Genomic DNA, 22,381 nt, shown 5'->3' with positions numbered 1-22,381 from the left:
GTGTCTCAACCACTCCCACAAAGGAGGAGCAACTGTCAAACAGCCGGCCAATGGGATTCAAGCCGGCTGCTTCTATACCCATGCCGTTGTATTCCTTTAAGGAATTGCAGCACCATGGACAGCAACAGCTATCTTTTCCAGTGTCTGCAAATACAAGTGTATTGCCGCCTGATTTTAAAAGATTAAATTTAAACGGAAAGAATTTAAAGAAATTGGTGAAAGGGGTACAAGTAATTCTAATGAAAGAAAATGTATTGTCTTTATTATTAGAACCTCCCTCTAAGCCATGTACTCTGGAAATTGATTTGTTGCATCATAAGACTTTCTGTATTTTATTATTAACTATTGACCCAGCATTGTATCCTAGTATTCCATATAATTTAACTATAAGTGAAGTATGGGAAAAAATTATTTAATTTGTTTTGTTGTAAGAATTCTAATACAACTAGCAGGATTTCCAGAGAATTTCATTCTGCTAAATTGAGGGCAGGGGTGGATATGAATGAGCATCTTTGTGAGCTCAATAAAATGAGGGAGGAATTAATTTTAAGAGGGGAGCCTGTGTCAGAACAGAGCTTAATAAGCATAATTATTAATTCATTAGACTCTAGCTGGAATAATTTTATTTTTCAATTGGATAACACCAGCTATGAGGGTATGTCCCTGGAAGTCCTGTCTGGTAAATTTATTGAAGAGGACAATCTGAGAAAAGACAGGGCAGCCTTCCACAGGAAAGAAAGATCAACAAGGAGGTCTAATAGTCCTGAATGGGTAAACACTGTTGGTGAATGTTTTAATTGTGGATCCAGGGATCATTACAAAAGAGACTGCCCGCGTAATGCCAACGCCAGGGCATGTCAAAGGGCATCTTCTGGTGACAGGTACAGAAGGAGATCACCTACACCACATAGACAGCCACAAGATAAACCTTCCAGCCAGAGAAGGGGTAAGTGGTCAAAGAAAGATGTAAAAAGGAACAGATTCAACCTTAATGGTAATTTTGCTACTGTGATAGAGACTGCCGAATCTAAAATATCAAAGAAACAATGTGAACAACTGTGGCTGTTGGACAGTAAACACATTGTGAGTGACAGAAAACTGTTTTGTGAATTAAAACAACCATAATTCTATGGTCAAGGTTGCAAATGGCATAAGGGCTAAGGTAACTGGAATTGGAAAGGTATTCATCCCCAGGATTGTGAAAGTAAATGGAGTTCTATATGTACCTGAAATTAATAATAATTTGCTCAGCACAGTAAAAATAAGCAAAAACTCTAAGATAGAGGTACTATTTACAAAAGGTACTGCCATTGTCACAAATGATAAGAAAGTAATTGGGGAAGTTTTAAAATTAATGGTCTGCCTTACTACTCACCAATTATAAGAGATAATGAATATGATGCCAGCAACCAGGTCACTGATTCTAATAGTGATGATGGATCTAAGCCTGAATCAGATGATGAGACTGAGTGTACCCAAGAAAAGAGGGGTTATAGATACAATGGTAAAAATGATTCAAAATGTAAAAAGTGTGTAAGCTTCAATCTGAAGAAAGGTAATGAAAGGCCCAAGGATGCCAATGCAATATATATTGGCAAGCCACTACATGATGAGTGTGCTCACCTCATGCATCACAGGATGGGTCATTTGAGTTTCCCTGTGGTGCAGAAAGCGCCTGAGTGCTCAAAGGGGATAAATATTAAAGACTGTAATATTTTTTTAGATTGTTCAATTTGCAGGAGTGCAAAATCCAAGGTGAAGACAAACCCCAGAAAATCTGAGAGGATTCTGAACACATATTCCAGTTGGTGCACATGGACTTGGTGGGACCTTTGAAACCCTTCATTGGTAAGAATCATTACTTCTTAACAATTGTTGATGACCATAGCAAGTTCGGATTTGTCTATCCCATCAAATCCAAGAATCAGGCCTTGTCTAAATTTAAGGAGTTCTGCAGTCTGGTTGAAAATCAGCTCAAGGTCAACATCCAGAAGATCTTGAGCGACAGAGGAACTGAATTCAACTCAGCTCAGTTCTCTGATTGGCTGAAAGAGAAGGGCATAGGACATTTGCGTACCGCTCCTTTTCAAAACGGAATGGTAGAGAGGAGAAATGATATACTGCAACAAATGATGAGGTGCGCAATTGAGGATGCTGATCTAGATTACTCATATTGGGCAGAAGCTGCTTTGTATTCAAACTACACTCTTAACCGGGTATGGTCCAGTGTGGTGCAGAAGACACCATATGAGGTAGTGTATGGCCATAAGCCAAAATTAACACATTATGGTAGATGTCCACATCCCCAAGGAAATTAGAAAGAAGAGGGATAAAATATCCACAAAATTAAGGTTCGTTGGATACGAATCTGGATCTAAAGTATTTAGGTTTGTGGAATCAAACGGAAAAATTGTAATTTCAAGGTCAGCCACTTTTCATGAGAGTACAAATTGGAGCAGGATTCATGTCTCCCGGTACTAATCGTAATTTGGGCAAACAAATAATAGATGAGTCAGAAAATCCATCTAGTGATGGTGACACATCTGGATCTGAGGGAGAATGCATGCCCTCCAGACCTTTAAAAGGAATTCTAAAGACTTCCGGTGGCTCCGCTGGCGCCGAAAGACGCTCCTTGGTGAGCGCCAGCCCTGGAACTCCATTAGAGTCGCTAGAATAGCGAAAATCAGCTGTCTAGCAGCTTGAAAACTTTCCCCCTAGGAGAAGGGGAGAAAGAGAGCCGACGGGTGTGGGTAGAGCTCCCCAAGAGCCCCAGGTTTCTTTTTAAATCTGGGGCTTAAAGGGTGAGAGCTCCCCGGGAAGCCCGTCATTGCTCCGGATCCAGGATGTTTCTGCTTCAAGCAGAACCAGACGCCACGACCACCCCAGCAACTCAATTTCAAAAAAAAAAGATTTTGGACTTGAAAGCTGGCAGAGCAAATACAGGAGAAACTAAAATTGCAAGTACTAAACTTTAACTCCGGAAAGTTTATCACTTCCTTCTGAATTTCTATGGGAGAAAGAGAAAGTAAGATGGCATTTGATTCTAATGGGGCATGAAGAAGTGAAAGTTAGATACAAAGTATTATGCTGTGTTGAAAGCCCCTGTTTAAAAGAAGAGGATTCTATCTTAAAGGAGAAGGATTTAAAAATTATCTCTAAAAAGAAAGACTTGTACCACTTAAGGACTGGAATAATTGATTTAATTGCTGGAAAAGTATAAAGTGAAAGTTTTATTGGGAGGGGGAAAAATGGCTGGCTTTTTTGAAAGTGATGAAGGCTTATCACTCTATACATCAGTAAATACACAAATACTGACTGTGGATCTCTTTAAAGAAATTTTAGAATCATTTACCTCTGTGATAGTGGAAAGAATGGAAGGGTTTTTCAAGAAGGATTTTATTCAAACTCGCAACAAAGATATAAGAGAAGAAACTGTATCGGCAGTGGTGGGATTCTGCCGGTTCTAGAGGGTTCGGCTGAACCGTTTGTTAAATTGCTGGCTCGCCCCGCCCCTTACCCCACCCCTCTGCACCACTATTTATTGCCAATAAATAGTGGTGGGCAAGGGGTGAGCCAGCAATTTAACAAATGGTTCAGTGTTTTTTTGTAATTTTATTAGCCCATGGAGCTTCAGCATAGGCTAATTAGCCCTTGATTAGATCGGCTCCCGACTCTCAGCTGATTTGCTCTCAGCTGTTTTGCTCAGGGCTCTGCTGCTTGCTGGAGCAGATTTTTTTCCCCCTAGCTATGCTGAAAAACGAAACTGAAAGTAAAGCAGGCTGTTGGCTTTGCTGTTGCTGCAACGTTGGAAAATTAGGCAGGCAGATTTTTTTTCTTTTTCCTCACCAAAAAAGGTAGGTGCAAACAATGGGAAATTTAGGGAAAAAGAGGAGAGTTCAAGATTTTAAAACACAAAAGAAAAAAAGCTCTATTTAACTAGGGAATTGTAATAATTGAGATACTATTAATTGTATATTGTGTTGAAAGCAGAAATGGTTACGTTGTGGTTTGGAGGAATATATGGGGGAAATTATTTGGTTTATTATTATTGGTAAATATAATTAATTGATTTGTAAGAAATTGGATTGCATGGAAATAATTGGAATATTCATGTTCATATTGATTAATATACAAAAAAGGTAGTTATATAACTAATTGATTTATATTAAAACGTTGAATTTATATTAAACAACTGTAATATTACATAATTAACCAATGTGAGGATGGATATAAAAATAGATGACAATGGGAAGGGGTATAATATAGAATAGAAGGGAAAAATTGAATTTATTTTTTTTTTAATTTGATTTATATGCCACCCTTCTCCAGAGACTCAGGGTGGCTTACAATGCGTTAAGCAATAGCCTTCATACTTTTGTATATTTATACAAAGTCAGCTTATTGTCCCCACAAACTGGGTCCTCATTTCACCCACCTTAGAAAGGATGGAAGGCTGAGTCAACCTTGAGCCTGGTGAGATTTGAACTTACAGTAATTGCAGACAGCTGGTGTTAATCACAATGCTTTTAGTCTGCTGAACTACCAAGGCTAAACAACTGTGGCAAGAAAGATTGTAAAATGGAGCAAAAGTCTCTTAAAAACTGTCTTGCTTAGCAAGAGAAATTTTGAGCTCAATTGTGGTACGTTGAGGACTACCTGCATTTTTCAAACTACTAAATGGCAGCAGATTTGTGAATTTGAGAATAATGTAAAAAAAGATGGGAAATTAATGCCAACAAATGGAGTAATGCCCCTCTTGTAACTATCTAGGTATCACACTTCATTGGCCATGCAGATAGAAAACAGGCATGGACAATATCCTTAAGTTTGTGATTCCAGAGGAGGGCAATTAAATACATTATAGAGCAAGGTAATATCTCAGATATTTATGGAACCAGCAATAATTGCAGGCAGCTGTGTTAATAACAGGGTGCTTAGACCACTGTACGATCAAGGCTCTTTGATTAAGATTAGAGATGAGGATGAAAGGTAATATTGGTTTTTTACAAAAATAGATGAGGAATAAATATGGCAAAAAGGAAATATAGAAATTGTAAATTTAATTGAAATGACTAAACACTGTTTAAATTTGTGAACCGGCCAAATACTCTGTTCAAAGAAAATACATTGTATGTTTGTATATGTGTTTCTAATTATTGTTATTTATTCATATTTGTTCTCTTTTATTCTTTAAAGTTTAACAATTCATTCTTTATCTTAATATCTTTATATTTGTTTGGGGTTGGCTTTCTTCCCTTTCATCTTTTTTATTGTACAGCAATCTTTCTCCTCAAACCTACCACCTCTCTCTTTTCTTTCCTTCTTACTTTCTCTTCCTCCCCCTCTTCTTCTCCTCCTTACTTCCTCTTCCTTTCTCCTCCTCCTCCTCTCTTCCTCCCTCTCTTACCCTCACTCCTATTCTAATTTCTGACATGACCACCAAGCCACACCCCCAACTAAGCCACGCCCACAGAACCGGTTGTTAAAAAAATTGAATCCCACCACTGCGTATCGATATTTCAGATGCCAAATAATAGTGAGTTGCTGAATGAAGAGGTGGGAGAAACAATCCAGTTTTATGTGCCTTTGGAAAACGGAATGGATGTTTTTCAAATTAAGAAGGAAAGGCTGAGAGGTTTGAAGGAGTGTAACCAGTAAATACTGAGAGAGATTTCTCCAGAGGACTTGACACAGTCAACTGGAAAATTGTCAGGAGGCGTTGGGATTTTTAATATTTTTAATATAAGAAGGAGGATTCGAAGTGGAACTTTACAATTTTTTTATAAGAATGGACTCCCAATCGCAGTTAAAGAGGTGTGTTTACTGAAAGGAACTACTTTGCAAAGAGAACAAGATTGTAAGGTACAGCAACTTCAGTAAATTCAAGAACTTATAAAAACAAAAGAAGGCGGAGCAATAAGATTGAAGAAGAAAGTTCGCAAAAAAGTCAGGAAAAAATGGAGATGGAAAAATTATAACACTCCTTGTTGGGGAGGATAGTAATAGTGAAAATGAATGACTATACCTGTATTTAGGGTTATTATTTGCTTTGAAAACCTATATTATAGTGAAAATGAATGATTTACTTATATTTAGGGACACAATTTGTTCTGAAAAGTTATATTAAGTAATGTTATGTTTGAATTGTTATAGGCCACTGACCAAACTTTCACTTTTGTCTTGAAGTACATTTCAAGGAATGCTTTGTTGAAGAATTTATATAAGCTGATGGGTTAAAAGGAAAATATTGTGGATGTAAAAGTTATGGACAGGGTAGATCACTTAATATAATAAGGGTTAGAAGAAGGATAGTATTTAAACTTTTATACTTCGTTTTAAATTACATTAATGTTATATTGAAGAATGTTTTGTTGAAGAATAAATATAAACTTGTGGGTTATAAGGAAAATATAAGTGGTGCAAGGGTTGAGGGAAGGTTTTTACAATATTTTTTATAGATATTAAATAGTGAAGATGGTATTTGATTATATGTAGTGAATTTGTAGAGAATAAGATGAATAAGTTTATGCAAAGCTATTAAGTAAGGAATGTTTCCAGGAAGAATATAATATAATATAATATAATATAATATAATATAATATAATATAATATAATATAATATAATATAATATAATATAATATAATATAATATAATATAATATAATATAATATAATATAATATAATATAATATAATATAATATAATATAATATAATATAATATAATATAATCATAATATAAATTTATGGGGTAAAAAGTAAAAATAAGGTTTTTACAATATATTTTATTTGAGATTGGTTAAAATATTTTGTTAATGTGTTAATATATGTAAGGGTTGGAGATGTGATGGTTAATTGTAATTGGGCTGATGTGTAATACTGAAAGAAAGAAGACTTGCTTATTATTGAAGAATGGACAAGAACGAAGGTGGATTGATTACTTTCAAGCAATAATTGGTTTAATTAGTTATATTTAGATTTGAACAAGGGGAGTTAAAAGCGCAAGAGGGAGATAAATTTATAGTTAGTTAGCCTATGTTTTTTTAATGTTTGTTAAATGCTATACCCTGTATTGGCTCTGGGAAGTCCAGTGGGGGGGAGGGTTGGGGCAGGAGGGGGGAGGAGGGAGGGGAAAATATGTGTAAATTTTTAAAAAAACTTTTCAATAAAAAAAAAAGAAAAATAATAATAAAAAAAATAAAAAAAATAAAAGGAATACTAAAGAAAAAGAAGGGAGAGGCATGGAAAAAGGGGCAACATGACTTCCGGTTGGCACCGCGGGGATACAGATGGGGAAATGGCAAGCTCTGCAGAACTCTGCCAAAACTCTGTCTGCCAAGCTGCCGCTGACAGGTCTTCAGACCTCCCCTGTCTTGAAGGGACAGGAGAACAAGAAGGGACCCCTTGGGCAGCCGAGAGGAACAGGCAGGTTCCTCGGGGCCGGAGGCTTTCCCATCACCCCGTGGCAGTGGAACGACAGCAATGGCGGCTGTCCCAAAACCACAGCAACCGGGAACAAAGATTGTGCTAGAGGAGAGGAGGAGAAGCAGAGAAGAACAGGGAGCTTGTATGCCGGGTGAGTTTAACAATTGTCCAGGTGGGAGCTGCCCTTAGATGTGGATTGCAACAAGTGAGCCCCTGTTTTAATAGTGGCTAACAACTACAGGGGCTAAAAGACAAAGGACCTATTTGATAGAAAGCACTTATTATGACAGTGTGGAAATGGCTTAGTTTCAATTTTTTAAACTATCTTTTATTTTTTTTCCTGTGGATAAATGAGGCTAGACTGATTTTGTGGAGTGAGACTGGATTATATCCGGGAGAGAGGAAGGAGAAGAAATAACTATGTTTTAAAAGTAAAGACAAAAGACAAACAGTGATGAATAAAATGGCTGCTAGCTCTGAATCCCAGACTATTTCTTAATTGAAAAGAGAAACTATGTTGCTTGTTACTTGTACTGAATTGATACTGAGAAAAGACTTAGAGACCTTGGTTTCTGTGGAATTGGGATCGTAGAAACACCCAAGAGCATAGAAGAGTTCAGAGGCAGATGCATGAATAAATGCCTTAAATGTATTTATTCATATAATAAAGCATATTAACTATGTACAAAGGCTGTCTCAGTATTCATTATAGGATAGAGGGCACACAGTGTGTGTGACTACCCTGATCAGAGATCAAGTCTCATCATTACGCTGGGTAACAGTTTATATGAACTGTGAACCAATTAAAAATAAAAAGGTAGGAGTGGAGGAGACTATACCTGGGGGTCAATTGAAATATAATTGTGAACCAGTTAAAAATAGGGGTAGGAGCGGAGGAAAATATGCACTAGAAGACAGTTAAAGTAAAGCTATGAACCAATTAATATATAGATTAGGAGTGGAGGAAAGCATATACTGGGTAACAGCTAAAGCTAAACTGTGAACTAGCCAAAAAAATATAAAGTTAGGAGAGGAGGAGACTATACCTGGGGAACAATTGAAATATAGTTGTGAACCAGTTAAAAATAAAGGTGGGAGCGGAGGAAAGCACTGCTGGAAAGCAACTATTTAAGTTGCAAACCAGTTATAAAATAAATATAAGAGGAGTAAAAAAGATAAAGTTGGTGTGTAGTTAAAACCATACTGTGAACCAGCCAAAATAATTCAAGGTCAGGAGTGGAGATAAGCCTTGCTGGAAAGCAGCAGATCAAGATGTGAACCAGCTAAAAAATAAAATTAGGAGGAAGTGGAAGAAACTTTACAGGAGAATAATAATATAACTGAGAACCAGTTAAATAATCAGATTGGAGTTATATAAACTATGAATTAGCCAAAATAATTTTAATAGTATAAGAGAATAACTATGGAGTAATTAAATCAAAATAAAATACTTTGGAAGTAATAAACTACAGAGCGAAATGTTGATTGATTTTGTAAAAATTCTAAGAGAAAAGGGAAATAAATTTTTGATAAGATTTGGATATTAGTTGTGATCAAGAACAGGTGAAATATAGATTTGGTGTAATGGGTCTTAAATTGAGAAATGTATATGAAATATTGATTGTTAAAATGATAGAGATTTAGAATGGTATTTATAGTCTAGAATGTTGGGCAAAATAATTGAATGATAAATGTTTAGAATAAGATATTTTTTCTTTTTCTTTTCTTTTTTTTAAAAAAGATGTAATTGGATAAAAATGGGAACAAAATTGATTGTGGGAATCTTAATAATTGTATTTATTATATGATGGAACAAGCACCTGCTCTAAAAAGATGTATTTTATGTTTTGTGTTTTGAAAAATAAAAATAATTGGGGGAAAAAAAAGAAAAGAAAAAGGGGCAACACAATTTAAAAATCCAGAAAATCAGTGATGAGGAGGACAGCTCATCAGATAGTTCTGATACAGATGAAGAAGAAATTAAAAGGCCAATTCGATCCAATAGGGGAAAGAAGCCCAAGAGATACAAAGATTATGTTACCTCTATTAATCAAATAGATATATCACCTCAAATATATGAGGATGTGTTAAAGCTACCTAAAAAAGAACAAGAGAATTGGCGTACTGCAATGGATACAGAATTGAAAAGTCTAAAGAAGTTAGATGTATACACAAACACAAAAGGTAAAAAGGTAATTGGCACTAGATGGGTCTTCAAGAAGAAGCCAGTTGAAAAAGGTGAATTTATTTATAAGGCAAGGTTGGTTGCACAGGGCTTCTCACAGAGATTCCCTGATGACTATGTTGATACCTTCTCACCTACAGTAAGACCTGAGAGCGTTAAAACTGCGCTCACCATAGCTGCCATAAAAGGGGAGAGTGTATACCGGTTTGATATACAAACTGCGTATTTACATGCTGAATTAGACAAAGAGATATATGTCAAGGCTCCTCAGGGTATAGATCATAAGGAAAGTGATGTTTGGCTATTAAATAAAAGTCTCTATGATCTCAAACAATCAGGCAGAAGGTGGTATGAATGTCTTACCAAATGTCTAAAGCAGATGGGTTTTTCTACATCATCAGGTGATGAATGTGTATTTATCAGAAGTAACCAGGGCACCAAATAAACCGTTTTGGTTTATGTAGACGACATTTTGTACGTTTGTAAATCGGAGAGCAGATATAAGATATTCTCTGAAGAATTAGGCCAGAATTTTGCCCTAAAGCCTCTAGGCCAAATTGACAAATTTTGGAGGGATCAATTCGTTAAGACTGAGAAGGGGTTTAAGCTTTCTCAGCGGGATAAAACATTAGAATTAATTGAAAGATGCAACATGGCAGAGGCCAAGCCCTGTGACACTCCCATGCAAATGGACTTTCTTAAAAATATGTATACTGAAAGTGCCGAATTTGATCAGAAGACATTCTACAAATCTGTAATAGGATCACTATTGTACATTGCAGGATGGACAAGGCCAGACATTAGTCTAGCTGTAAATGTATTGTCCAGGCATTCTGAAAACCCTATTCAATTTCACTGGAATGGGATAAAAAGAGTCCTCAGGTATCTGAAGAGTACTTTAAATTACTCACTTATTTTAGAACCTTATGTATCAGAAAAACCTAAATTATATTGTTATATGGATGCAGACTGGGCAGGGGACATCAAGTCCAGAAAGAGTACTTCGGGGTATGTAATATTACTGAATGGAAGCCCAGTCCACTGGTATTCAGGGAAACAGAAGTTGATTGCCACTTCTACTGCTGAGGAAGAATATGTATGTCTATCCAAGGCTTCAAACAATGTAGTATGGTTTGATGATCTTTTAATGAATTTATGAGAAGAACCTGTGTATCCAGTAAGAATTCACGAAGATAATATGGCAGCAATCAACATATCAAAGGCTGATGCTGTGGGGCAAAGGTCATGCCATATTGATATTAAATACAAGCATGTGAGACAGCTATGCAAATTAGGTTTTATTGAAATCAAATTTTGTGAGACTAAAGAACAGATAGCAGACATACTAACTAAACCATTGCCCCGGGAACAACACCAATATCTATTGGGTAAAATAAGTTTGGTGATGTAAAGAATGTATTTGTGTATGATATATAATTAGTATCAATAGACACAGAGAAGGGGATAGTGTTAGAGAAAATTTATTTCTCTATAGCTGTGCCTATTAATGGCTTTTGGAATGGACAGATACATAAGCCAATCAGAGGGCAGCTAATATGTTTGAATCTCCAGGATCCTACCCTAACTGTCATAGTTAGCAGTATAAAAGGAGATGTTTGTCAGAAACTCTTTGCTCTTTGATCTTCACTCGTTGTAGCTATTTGGCTTAGGTCTTAGGTCTTAACTCTTCTAGGATCTTCTGTTAAACAACTGTGGGAAGTTTGGAAGTCTGTTAGAAGAGCAGTTCTGGTGGTTTATAATAATATTTCTTCTGAGGAAGAATAGTCATAGATAACATAGCTTAGAGAGAATAGATATACATATAGATATATAGCTGACAGGATAATTAATCATAGTAACTAAGTGCTGTTTATTAATTGTATAGATATTGTTATGTTTTTATTATGTAAATAAAAACATTTACTGTTAAATGATTTAAAAGCTCATTTGTTAAAGTAGAAATTCATAGAGACAAAGGTTCACGGTTCATTGATTTTATTAACCTCCACAACAGATAGGATAGAGGAGGCTTCTGTGGGGCAAGCTTGAGTGACAGAAGGGGATAGGGGAGGTGTCTGTGGGGCAAGCCTGAGGGAGAGAAGGGGATAGGATAGGAGATAGTTTGACAGTGTTGAGGGAATTATTTGTTTAGCAGAGTGATTGCATTCAGGAAAAAAACTGTTCTTGTGTCTAGTTGTTCTGGTGTACAATGTTTTGAGGGTAGGAGTTGAAACAGTTTATATTCAGGATGTGAGGGGTCTGTAAATATTTTCACAGCCCACTTTTTGACTCCTGCAGTATACAGGTCCTCAATGGAAGGCAGGTTGCTAGCAATTGTTTTGTGGAAGTGGAAGAATCTGCAATTATCTCTGGTAGGAAGAGTAGCAACAATCAAACTGAATATATTGCCAAGATTATTGTATTTATTCCAGACAATAAATATTTTGTGGAACTTAATAAAACAATACATAAGTATATTTGGCAAGGGAAAAAAGCAAGAATTGGTTTGAAAATGATACAAAATATAAGAAGTAGAGGAGGCTTTGGATTACCTAACTGGGAATTGTACTATCAGGCTGCAGTACTAATATGGATTGTATTGAGGAATATAAGGTTATTGACTTTGGAAGGACACGATTTACAACTGGGGTGGCATGCATTATTATGCTATGGGAAAAATAAGTTACGTGGATATTTTCAGCGTCGGAAAGACAAGCATGCGCATCAGAGAAGGAGGCGTGCCAGAGATTAAGCTGAGTCACTGGACCACACCCCACAGGGGATAAAAGGGGGTGTGGTGGGCATTCAGGCTTTGTGACGGACAAAACTGAAAGCTAGCAAGTCATTCTGCATTTCTGGAACTTTGTTATATGCTCTGCTTGGATTGATTTTTGGACTGGACTTGACTATTCGTTGGCTTTTGAGGACTTACTTTGATGTTTCGGTCGGGGAGATAAACCTCCCTTTGTAAGTAAAAACTTTTGGCAAGCAGCCACTGGGTTGCTGCCAATTCTGTTATCAAAAGAAATTCTTATCTGCTGGTTTATTTTAACTCTTGGTCGACTGCTGGTGTGCGTGTGTGAGACGGGGACAGAACAATATCTATGATGTGAATAATGATGTTTAATGTTAATATGGTATTATTACTAGAAGATATTAAGAAGAAAATGGAGAGTTTTACAATGTTCAATTGTTTAATATATCATAATATTAAGTTTAGAGAAATAATATGAATGTGAATGTGAAAGATGTGGCAAATGAGGAATGATGTTGCACAGAGATATTTGTACCCAGACGACGCACTGCATAAGGAAAGATGGAATCTTTATTTTTTTAATTGAAAAATAAAAAACTTTTTATAAAAAAATATTTAAAAAAATTAAGACACCCCCGAAAAAAAACCCTAGCCATTTGGGGGGGGAGGGGCAAAAGACCCGGTCTTATTTTTGGGAAAACATGGTGCTGTAGTAATATATATTTAAATATACTATAGTATTAATAGTATGATAAATACTATACATGGAGAAACATACTATTCAAAAAACTTTAAGGAAAAAAGAAGCAAACAGCTACATTCAGGGTTCAACAGGATTTAAAACTGCATTTTACTTACAGGGAATGCTCAACTTACTACTGATCAGTTAGCAACTGGTTGCACTTACAACAGACCCTGAAAAACAATAATTAGAAGTTCCAATGTCCTGGGCTTCTTACCCAGTATGGTCACGTAGCCATATTTTGGGTACTTGGCAACCAGACCACATTTATGGTTGTTTGCAGCCTCCCATGATAATATGACTGCAATTTATGTTTTTGCAAGAAACTGGCATTTATTTTCAGTTTCTGGCCAAAAAGTGCTACAGTGAATACTGGGCCCACTTAATGACCACAGCATTCATTTTATGACCCCAATGTTTGCTTAATGAGTGCCACAAAAAAGATCATAAAATTGGGTGTGGTCACATGGTGATGCACTTTACGTCTATCACGACTTATGATTAAAATTGTGGGCTCAATTATGGTCACAAATTGTTTATATTGTACAAAGTAAGATTGGAACATTAACAATGGGATTATTTCACAGCAATCACCTTGGGAATGAAGAAGCCTTTGAAAGTTATGTCCTTGGTGGTTGCATGGGGCAAATTGGTTGGAATAATATCAGCAAACCTTTGAATTTCATGAATTACTGCATTGGTGTAAGGCATTTTGAATCGGTCTTCTGTCCTTGGCTGACGAACCCCAACCTCTTTTGCAATTTCTTCTTGGACTTTCCCTGGGAGAATAGGATCACATCAAGATGATTCCATAATTTCAATTTTGCTTTAAATGGGAATTTATGCAAAAATTCCAAAGTAAATTTATAGTACAGATCTGAAGATAATCATTTGTGATCTATGCTTGTAATTTTTCTCTTGGTACTTTTCCCCCTTTTATTCAGCATATTTATTATTCTATGATTATGCCCATGCAGAAAAAGGTTGATTAATCACAGATTATTTATATTTTATTTTATTTATTATTTATTATATTTTATTTATTTATTTTAATGTATAGACATTATGAAATATTAGTGAGATATAAGAAATCAATTAAGGGAGTATTGTGCTTGGAATGTATCATTCTTAGCAGAAAACTCTTTTCAGTTTTAGTTCATATTCAGCAGTAATGAGAGGTGCATAACACACATTCTGTGACTGGTACATCTTTCAGAAATCTCTGAAAGTACATGTATAAACCCTTCATATGGTGAGATCTTATAATCCAGTGATGGGTAACCTTTTCCGGATGGAGTGCCGAAAGCTCATGGGTGTGCGCCTGAACCACCAAAATGCAATGTCCACATGCACCCCGGTCCCACATGCCTGCCCCCACACGCATGTGCACGTGTTCCCCCTGCCCCCCATGCATACGCACACATCCTGCCCCTGTGCACCTCACCCCTTGCACATGCACATGGCCCCCTGAATGGCCCCCTAACCCTAACCCATCCCCATGTTATTTTGGCAGGTAATTATATACTTTTATTGAAAATCAATCAAATAAAAATTGCTTACTCTGAATTTCTGGATACTTCATCATTAGGAGTAAGGCCCAGTACAAAGTGTTTGAAGTAGTATCCATGCCAGCAACAAATAGGTTATCCACAAGACCTATAAGGTTATCATTATGGAAATAGCTATCTATTGACTTCTTATTCTCCTGAAGAGTATAAAGAAAAGATATCAAGGACATTTAATGTATGTCTATAATCTACATACATGGACAAATGTTACAGTGGCCTCCAAATTTCCAGTGTCAGGAGATTGTGAGAGTTGTTCTCCACAAAAACTGGAGGACAGTGTGTTGCTTATCTGTAATAAATTTTAGGGTTATTATTTATAATGGGGGGAAAGGCTATCAATATAGTTACAGTGATTATGAGCATGATTAAATCTAGACTCGAGATTTCTGCTTATATAAAGCCTTATTAAACAAACTAAAGCAAAATATAAGCATCCTGAATATGTCACGTATGAACCTCCTAGACATAGTCTTTAACTTATGACCATTCATTCCAGGAGCATTTCAAGTTAAAATGATAGTAAACAAATGGTAGTTGTAACCAATTCTTTTAGTTCCAACCATCTGAGCAGTCCCACAATTACATGATCCTGCTTTGGGTGCTTGGCAAACATGATCTAACACTTACTATAGTTCAGTGGCTGTGATTATATGCTTGCCTTTTGCAATTGTTATGTATGTAGTTTTGGCGGGAGATTTAAACAACAATGGGTCACTTGTGATTGGTCAGCTGCCCGGCTGGCCGGGTATATAAGGAGGGCTGTTTGCCTGTAACTTTTGCTGAAGTCTCACTCTACTTGGCAGAATTAGACATCCGGTACACACTCTCGGCCCCGTTTCATCTGGCCAGTAATGGATTGGCTGAGAGATTTGTAAGAATGGCCAAAGAGGCACTGGCATGACTGGACGCAGGAGACTGGCAAGCCCGAATAGATAAATTCTTAGCAGTCCAACACGCCACCCCTTGTATAACCACGGGGCACAGCCCAGCCGAACTCCTAATGGGTAGAAAGCTCAGGTGTAACTTGGACCGATTGCACCCCAATTACTCTCTGGATGGGTTTAGAGGGGCCGACCAGAAGTTACGGGGGTTTCAGATAGGAACACCGGTGTTTGCTAGGAATTACTCAGAGGATCCCCTATGGGTGGCCGGGGTGATCTCTGACATGAAGGGGCCCAAATCATACACAGTGGACGTGGGAGATGGAAGGATCTGGCGTAGTCACATCAATCAACTTAGAAAGAGGTTGGCCGGACAGCCAGAAATGTACTCTGAAATACCAGGCCCTGACTTCCAGAGTTTTCCTACAACAGCTAACTCAAGCCCAAGAAGGTTGGAAGACTTAGCCGTGGACTCCAGGTTCCAGCACCGCCCCAGCGAGAAGACTCCCAGCCAAAGACTCCAACACCCCTGACAAAATCCAGGAGGTTCCATTGGCGGAGCCGGGAGAAACAAAAAGTTCTTCTGACCGGCTCGACGCCACGCCTCAGACTGAACTGCACAGGTCAACTAGGGCTCGGACACGCCCTGGTCACCTGCACGATTTTGTATGCAAATGTATAGACTAAATGCCTTCTGGGAGGGGAAGGGTGTTATGTATGTAGTTTTGGCGGGAGATTTAAACAACAATGGGTCACTTTTCCTGCAGGTGGCTATGATGGACAAACGTTTCTGGACAGCGTTGAATGTTATCACTCCGCCACAGATACTTGGACTGAATTGGGCCTGGTGGCTCAGCAGACTGATAGCATTGTGATTAACACCAGCTGTCTGCAATTACTGTAAGTTCGAATCTCACCAGGCTCAAGGTTGACTCAGCCTTCCATCCTTTCTAAGGTAGGTAAATTGAGGACCCAGTTTGTGGGGGCAATAAGCTGACTTTGTATAAATATACAAAAGTATGAAGGCTATTGCTTAACGCATTGTAAGCCGCCCTGAGTCTCTGGAGAAGAGCTACATATGAATCAAAAAAATTAAAAATTAAATTAATTAAAATTAAGTAACTTGTATGACATCAGGCCGCAGTGGGGTAGGCGTTGCCTTTACCATGGAGCCATGCTGCAAGCAAACTGAGCAGCAAAAATGCCATTGTTAATGGTAACATGGAATGTGCTCCATGTGATTGATCAGCTGCCCGGCTGCCCGGGTATATAAGGAGGGCTGTTTGCCTGTAACTTTTGCTGAAGTCTCACTCTACATTAAAGAGCTGTTGTTACTACCTTGCTTCTGCCTCCCCAATTTAACAGCAATCTTCCTTGCTTTTTCCTCCATAAAGATAATGGGAAGCCAGCAGGGATTTTCTGGGGTAAATCTCTCCACCTGCCCCTCTGCACAACACCACACTCCTTCCCAAGCCTTGACTCCCCCTCCTTTGCACTCTTGTTCAACCTACAATCCCTCAGTCTCTCCCCATCTGGAAGCAGCACACCCTCAGTCTCTCCTCATCTGGAAGCAATCATTCCAAGTCATTCTGTGCTTGCACTGTGCTTCTCCAGCCACTTACATACCCCTGCATGTCATCCCACACACGGCAGCAGCTATTTGCCAACCTGCTGGCTGATTGGAAGCTTCCTGGGATGGCAACTTCCTGTTGGCTTCTTCCCTGGCTTTGGTTGTGGGAAGCCATAGGAAGCTGTGAAGAAGTCCTTGTCTAACAACCACTTCAGTTCAATTAACAATGGCAGTTGGAAATGCAGGGATTCCCATCACTAAGCAATTCAGTTGTGCTTCATAACCATCGCTCAGTAACAGAAATTCCAGGCTGAATTGCTGTCATAGTTCAAGGACCTTCTTGCGCTGCGAGATTTCCCCCTCTCACAGATGTGGCCCTCCTCACTACCAAGGGCCCACCTCAAGGGCGGGTTTTGGGACCGAGAGAGGTGGCATGTGCAAACTAAGGGATTGAGGGGTTTTCTATCGAAATTTTTAGTCAAATTTTTAAGGGGTCCCAGGGAGGGGGAGGGTCAGATTGGAATTCGGGTTGCGGGTATGGGGCATAACCCACAAGGGGGAGGGTCAGGTCTGGCAGTGAAGCGCGGTGTGGGGGGTGGGGGACCCGGGGTCAAGGGGGGGTTAGAGCTTGTCTGGATGGTTTTTTGAACATCAGTACTGTAGGTGGGAGGGGTAGATATGGCGGGAACAGGGGGCCATATCGTGTTAGGGGAGTGCGCACTCACTGTCTACGAGCAGTGGCGTGCTCCGGCCCCCAAGGCTCTACTCGCTCCTCAGGACCCAGGCCTTCGGCTGATGCTGTGCAATGCCAGGTCCGTAGTAAATAAAGCCCCCCTCATCTGTGATCTTGTTCAGGAGGGGGGTGCGGACCTGGCAGGTATTACGGAGACCTGGCCAGGAGGGGGGGTTCCCCTCGTTGAAATGTGCCCGCCAGGTTTCCAAGCATTCCATCAGCCGAGGTCACAGGGGAGGGGCGGGGGGGGTAGCGGTTATCATTAAAGAAGGTCTGAGACCGAGGGAGGCCACTGTTCCTCAGACGGCCGGCTGTGAATCCCTTTTTGTGAAATGGGGTCATGGGGTTCAGATGGGTTTGCTGATCACGTACCTGGCTCCCTGCCACATGGCAGCAGCCCTGCCCGAGCTACTCAACGTCATCGCCGCGGTGGCGGTTGATACCCCTAGGCTTATGGTCATGGGGGATTTCAACCTGCCGTCCGTGGGTGAGACGTTGGAGATGGCTCGGGAGTTCATGGCTTCCATGACAGCTATGGACCTGACCCAGTTAATTCATGGCCCTACCCACACAGGGGGAAACACGCTGGATCTGGTTTTTGTCTCTGGACAGTGGTCGAAGGATCTTGAGATAGGGGATATAGTTACTGAACCCTTGTCATGGTCAGATCACTCTCTCCTTCGTCTCGACTTTCGAACTGCTGCACCCCGCTGCAGGGAGGCGGAGCTGGTAAGATGGTTCCGCCCCAGGTGCCTGATGGAACCTGACAGATTCCAGACGGAGCTTGGGCCATTTCCTGAGGTTCTGGCACACGCCTCGACTGGAGACCTGGTGGCCGCCTGGGAGAGGGCAGCTGCTGGAGCTCTGGATCGGGTCATGCCTTTGCAGCCTCTGACCCGGCGCCGATCTCAATTGGCTCCTTGGTTTACCGAGGAGCTGAGGGAGTTGAAGCGCCGGAAAAGACGCCTAGAGAGTAGTTGGAGGGCCAGTCTTTCTGAATCTGACCGGACACTAGTAAGATCCCACATTAGGAATTACTTAGTGGCGATAAAAGCAGCGAAATGTAGCTATTTTGCTGCTCTTATTGCGTCATCAGATAATCGCCCGGCCGTCCTCTTTAGGGTGACCCGCTCCCTGCTCCATCAGGAAGCGCGGGAGGACCCCTTGGAGGGTAGAGCCAAGGATTTTGTTCAGTATCTGTATGACAAAATCACTCAGATTCGGGAAGATTTGGACTCCGACTGGGTAGTCTCAGGGGGAGAGACAGGGGCAGGTCTTGAGAATGTTATCTGGGATGAGTTTGATCCTGTGACCCCTGAGGATGTGGACAGGATTCTGGGTAGACTGAACGCGACCACTTGTTTATTGGACCCGTGTCCTTCCTGGTTAGTACTGGCTTCCCGGGAAGTGACACGAGGCTGGCTCCAGGGGATTATAAACGCTTCGCTGGGTGAGGGTGACTTTCCCGCTGCCTTGAAAGAGGCGGTGGTGAGGCCTCTCCTCAAGAAACCTTCCCTGCAAAAATGAAGCTTTGCCCACTATCGAGGAATGGACTTTGAAGATGGCCAGTTTTGCAGAGATGGCGAAGATTTCAGTATATTTAAAAGATTGTTCACAAGAGACTTATGAATGGGAATGGAAAAAGTGGATAGATTATGTCCAGAACAAATATCAAACCAGGAAGTATCAAATAGCTTTTATTTGAAAATGTTATATTAAGATAGAAATATTTTAATGTAATGAAGATGAAAAATTATAAGGGGGATGGAGGGGTTCAAGTTTTATACAAAGGGTTTTTTTTTTCTTGATCTGAGTATATTGTGTGGAAGTCCGGGGGGAGGGGAGGGTTAGGGAGGGTTAGGGAGGATGAGGTTGGGAAGTTTGGGGTGGGTTGGGGGGGGGGGGAAATGGGTGAAAATGTAATTGTAAAACTTTTGCAATAAAAAAAAAAAGAAGCCTTCCCTGGACCCGGCAATGTTGGTAAATTATCATCCGGTCTCCAACCTTCGCTTTGTGGCGAAGGTTGTTGAGAGTCTGGTCGCGCAACAGCTCCCCCAGCACCTGGATGAAATGACGTATCTGGATCCGTTCCAGTCGGGCTTCAGGCCCGGGTACAGCATGGAAACGGCATTGGTCGCATTGGTTGATGATCTCTGGAGGGCTCGGGACAGGGGGTGCTCCTCTGTCCTGGTCCTGTTAGATCTCTCAGCGGCTTTTGATACCATTGACCATGGTATCATGCTGCACCGGTTGGAAGAGTTAGGGGTGGGAGGCACTGTGTTGTGGTGGTTCTCCTCCTTTCTCTCTGACCGGTCGCAGTCTGTGTTGACAGGGGGACAGAGGTCGACTCCGAGGCCCCTCATATGCGGGGTGCCGCAAGGGTCGGTCCTCTCGCCTCTCCTGTTCAACATTTATGTGAAGCCGTTGGGCGAGATCATCCGTGGTTTCGGGGTGGAGTACCATCAGTAAGCTGACGACACCCAGCTGTACATCTCCACCCCGGATCACCCCAACGATGCCCTTGAAGTGATGTCCCGGTGTCTGGAGGCCGTATGGATCTGGATGGGGAGGAACAGGCTCAGGCTCAACCCATCCAAGACCGAGTGGCTGTGGTTTCCGATGTCCCGATATAGTCAGTTGACGCCATCACTGACTAGTGGGGGCGAATCATTGGCCCCCACGTAGAGGGCTCACAACTTGGGTGTCCTCCTGGATTCATGGCTGTCTTTAGAAGAGCACTTGACGGCCGTGACCGGGAGGATTTTTCATCAGGTTCGCCTGATTCGCCAGTTGCGTCTCTTTCTGGATCGGGACTCGTTACGCACGGTCACTCATGCCCTTGTCACCTCCTGCCTGGACTATTGCAACGCTCTCTACATGGGGCTCCCCTTGAGGAGCACCCGGAGGCTCCAACTGGCACAGAGTGCGGCCACGCGGGTGGTAATGGGAGCGACATGGCGTTCCCATGTAACACCCCTCCTGTGCGAGCTGCACTGGCTCCCGGTGGTCTTCCAGGTGTGCTTCAAGGTTTTGGTTACCACCTTTAAAGCGCTCCATGGCTTAGGACCTGGGTACTTGCGGGACCGCCTACTACCACCAATAGCCTCCCACCGGCCGGTACGCTCCCATAGAGAGGGGCTCCTCCGGGTGCCGTCAGCCAAACAATGCCGACTGGCGACCCCCAGGGGGAGAGCCTTCTCTGTGGAGGCACCTGCTATCTGGAATGAGCTCCCCCCAGAGATACGGAGGATCCCGGATCTGCGCACCTTCCGCCGCGCTTTAAAGACCTTACTATTTCACCAGGCGGGCCTAGCCTAATTTTCTCCCTCTTTTATAAAAGATTTTTAATTTTTAAATATCTTTTAGTATTTTATACATTCAATTTTAAATTGGTTTTAAAAGTTTGGGGTTTTAAATTTGTTGGGGCCAAAATTATTTAATTTGATTTTATTCTACTTTTAAATTTTGTATGTATGTGTTTTATTGTTTGGCTGTGCACCGCCCTGAGTCCTTCGGGAGTAGGGCGGTATAGAAATCAAATAAAATAAAAATAAAAAAAATAAAAGGATTATCTGTATTGAGTTGCAGACAGTAGTAGAGTGGCTTGCAAAGTAGACTTTAAATTGGAGATTATATTTTTAGATCCTATATGCAGCAAAACTGACCTTTGGTTGTGTTTGTGGCATGCTGGCTAAAATGTGCCCAAAGTGGTGGGTTTTGTGTTCTATGATTAGCAGGGAGCCCTAAGATTCATATTCTGCCACAAAGAATTATCTCAAGGTCTTGATTGATGCCAGGGTTTATGGGCGCATCTGTTTATGGCCAGGGCTAAAGAAGACTGTAACTTGTGATAATGAGAAACATATGGTAAAGACCATGAATTACTGAATGAATTGAAATAAAAAAATAAATAAGATGTTTCCTGTTTTGGAATTTAAGAGAAAATGGAAAAGGGACTTGATCTAAATTAAGACAGCTTCATCTTGTAGATTGGCATATATCAATGTATGCAGGGGAATTAAAATTAGAATCAATTACGGCAGAAATGTAATATCAGGATACATTAACTCAGGACATCCTTTTGCTGTGGCTGTGTAGGGAAATGCATATGCCGAGTGGCTGTTGCACATTATGTTCCAGTGAATGGTGACAATGGAAGAACCAGGAATGAGTTTGGAGAAAAATTGTTATTAACATCCCCCATTTCTCTCCGCCAGTTCTTCTTAATACATGCCAGCTCAATGCTTTCTTTCATGAAGAGTGATTTAATTTTAACTCACATGAAGAAGAAAGACTTCCGGTTTCAGAGCTCACCTTCACTTTTCCATGGATTTCCTTAGACTGCAATGTCTAAAAAAGGAAGAATGGCTTTCCTCTTCTCCTGCACTGATCAGTTTCTGGACCACATATCCCAACCCATATCACAATAATTAATATCCCTATGTTTATAAATAAAGATAAATGGGTTGCTTCCCAAGGGCCCACCTGATCATCTCCCTACTAGAATTATCCCTCCATGAGAGA

At 40.4% G+C, this 22,381-nt stretch overlaps 1 protein-coding gene across 1 annotated transcript in view; it reads right to left on the bottom strand.

Annotated features, from left to right (window-relative positions):
• LOC139309039 (cytochrome P450 2K1-like) overlaps nucleotides 1–22,381 on the bottom strand; it is a 63,459-nt gene that overhangs the window by 20,314 nt on the left and 20,764 nt on the right. The window contains exons 6-7 of the mRNA XM_070933102.1: nucleotides 14,666–14,810; nucleotides 13,700–13,884 (exon numbers count right to left, since the gene is read on the bottom strand). Coding sequence (XP_070789203.1) covers nucleotides 13,700–13,884; nucleotides 14,666–14,810 — 330 coding nt within the window. The remainder of the gene's footprint in view (nucleotides 1–13,699; nucleotides 13,885–14,665; nucleotides 14,811–22,381) is intronic.

The sequence above is a fragment of the Pituophis catenifer genome, unplaced genomic scaffold, assembly GCF_029215685.1.
Source record: "Pituophis catenifer annectens isolate HBS135680 unplaced genomic scaffold, rPitCat1.0.hap2 SCAF_1, whole genome shotgun sequence".
In the NCBI taxonomy this organism is placed as follows: domain Eukaryota; kingdom Metazoa; phylum Chordata; class Lepidosauria; order Squamata; family Colubridae; genus Pituophis; species Pituophis catenifer.
This window is presented reverse-complemented; position numbering and strand designations above follow the sequence as displayed.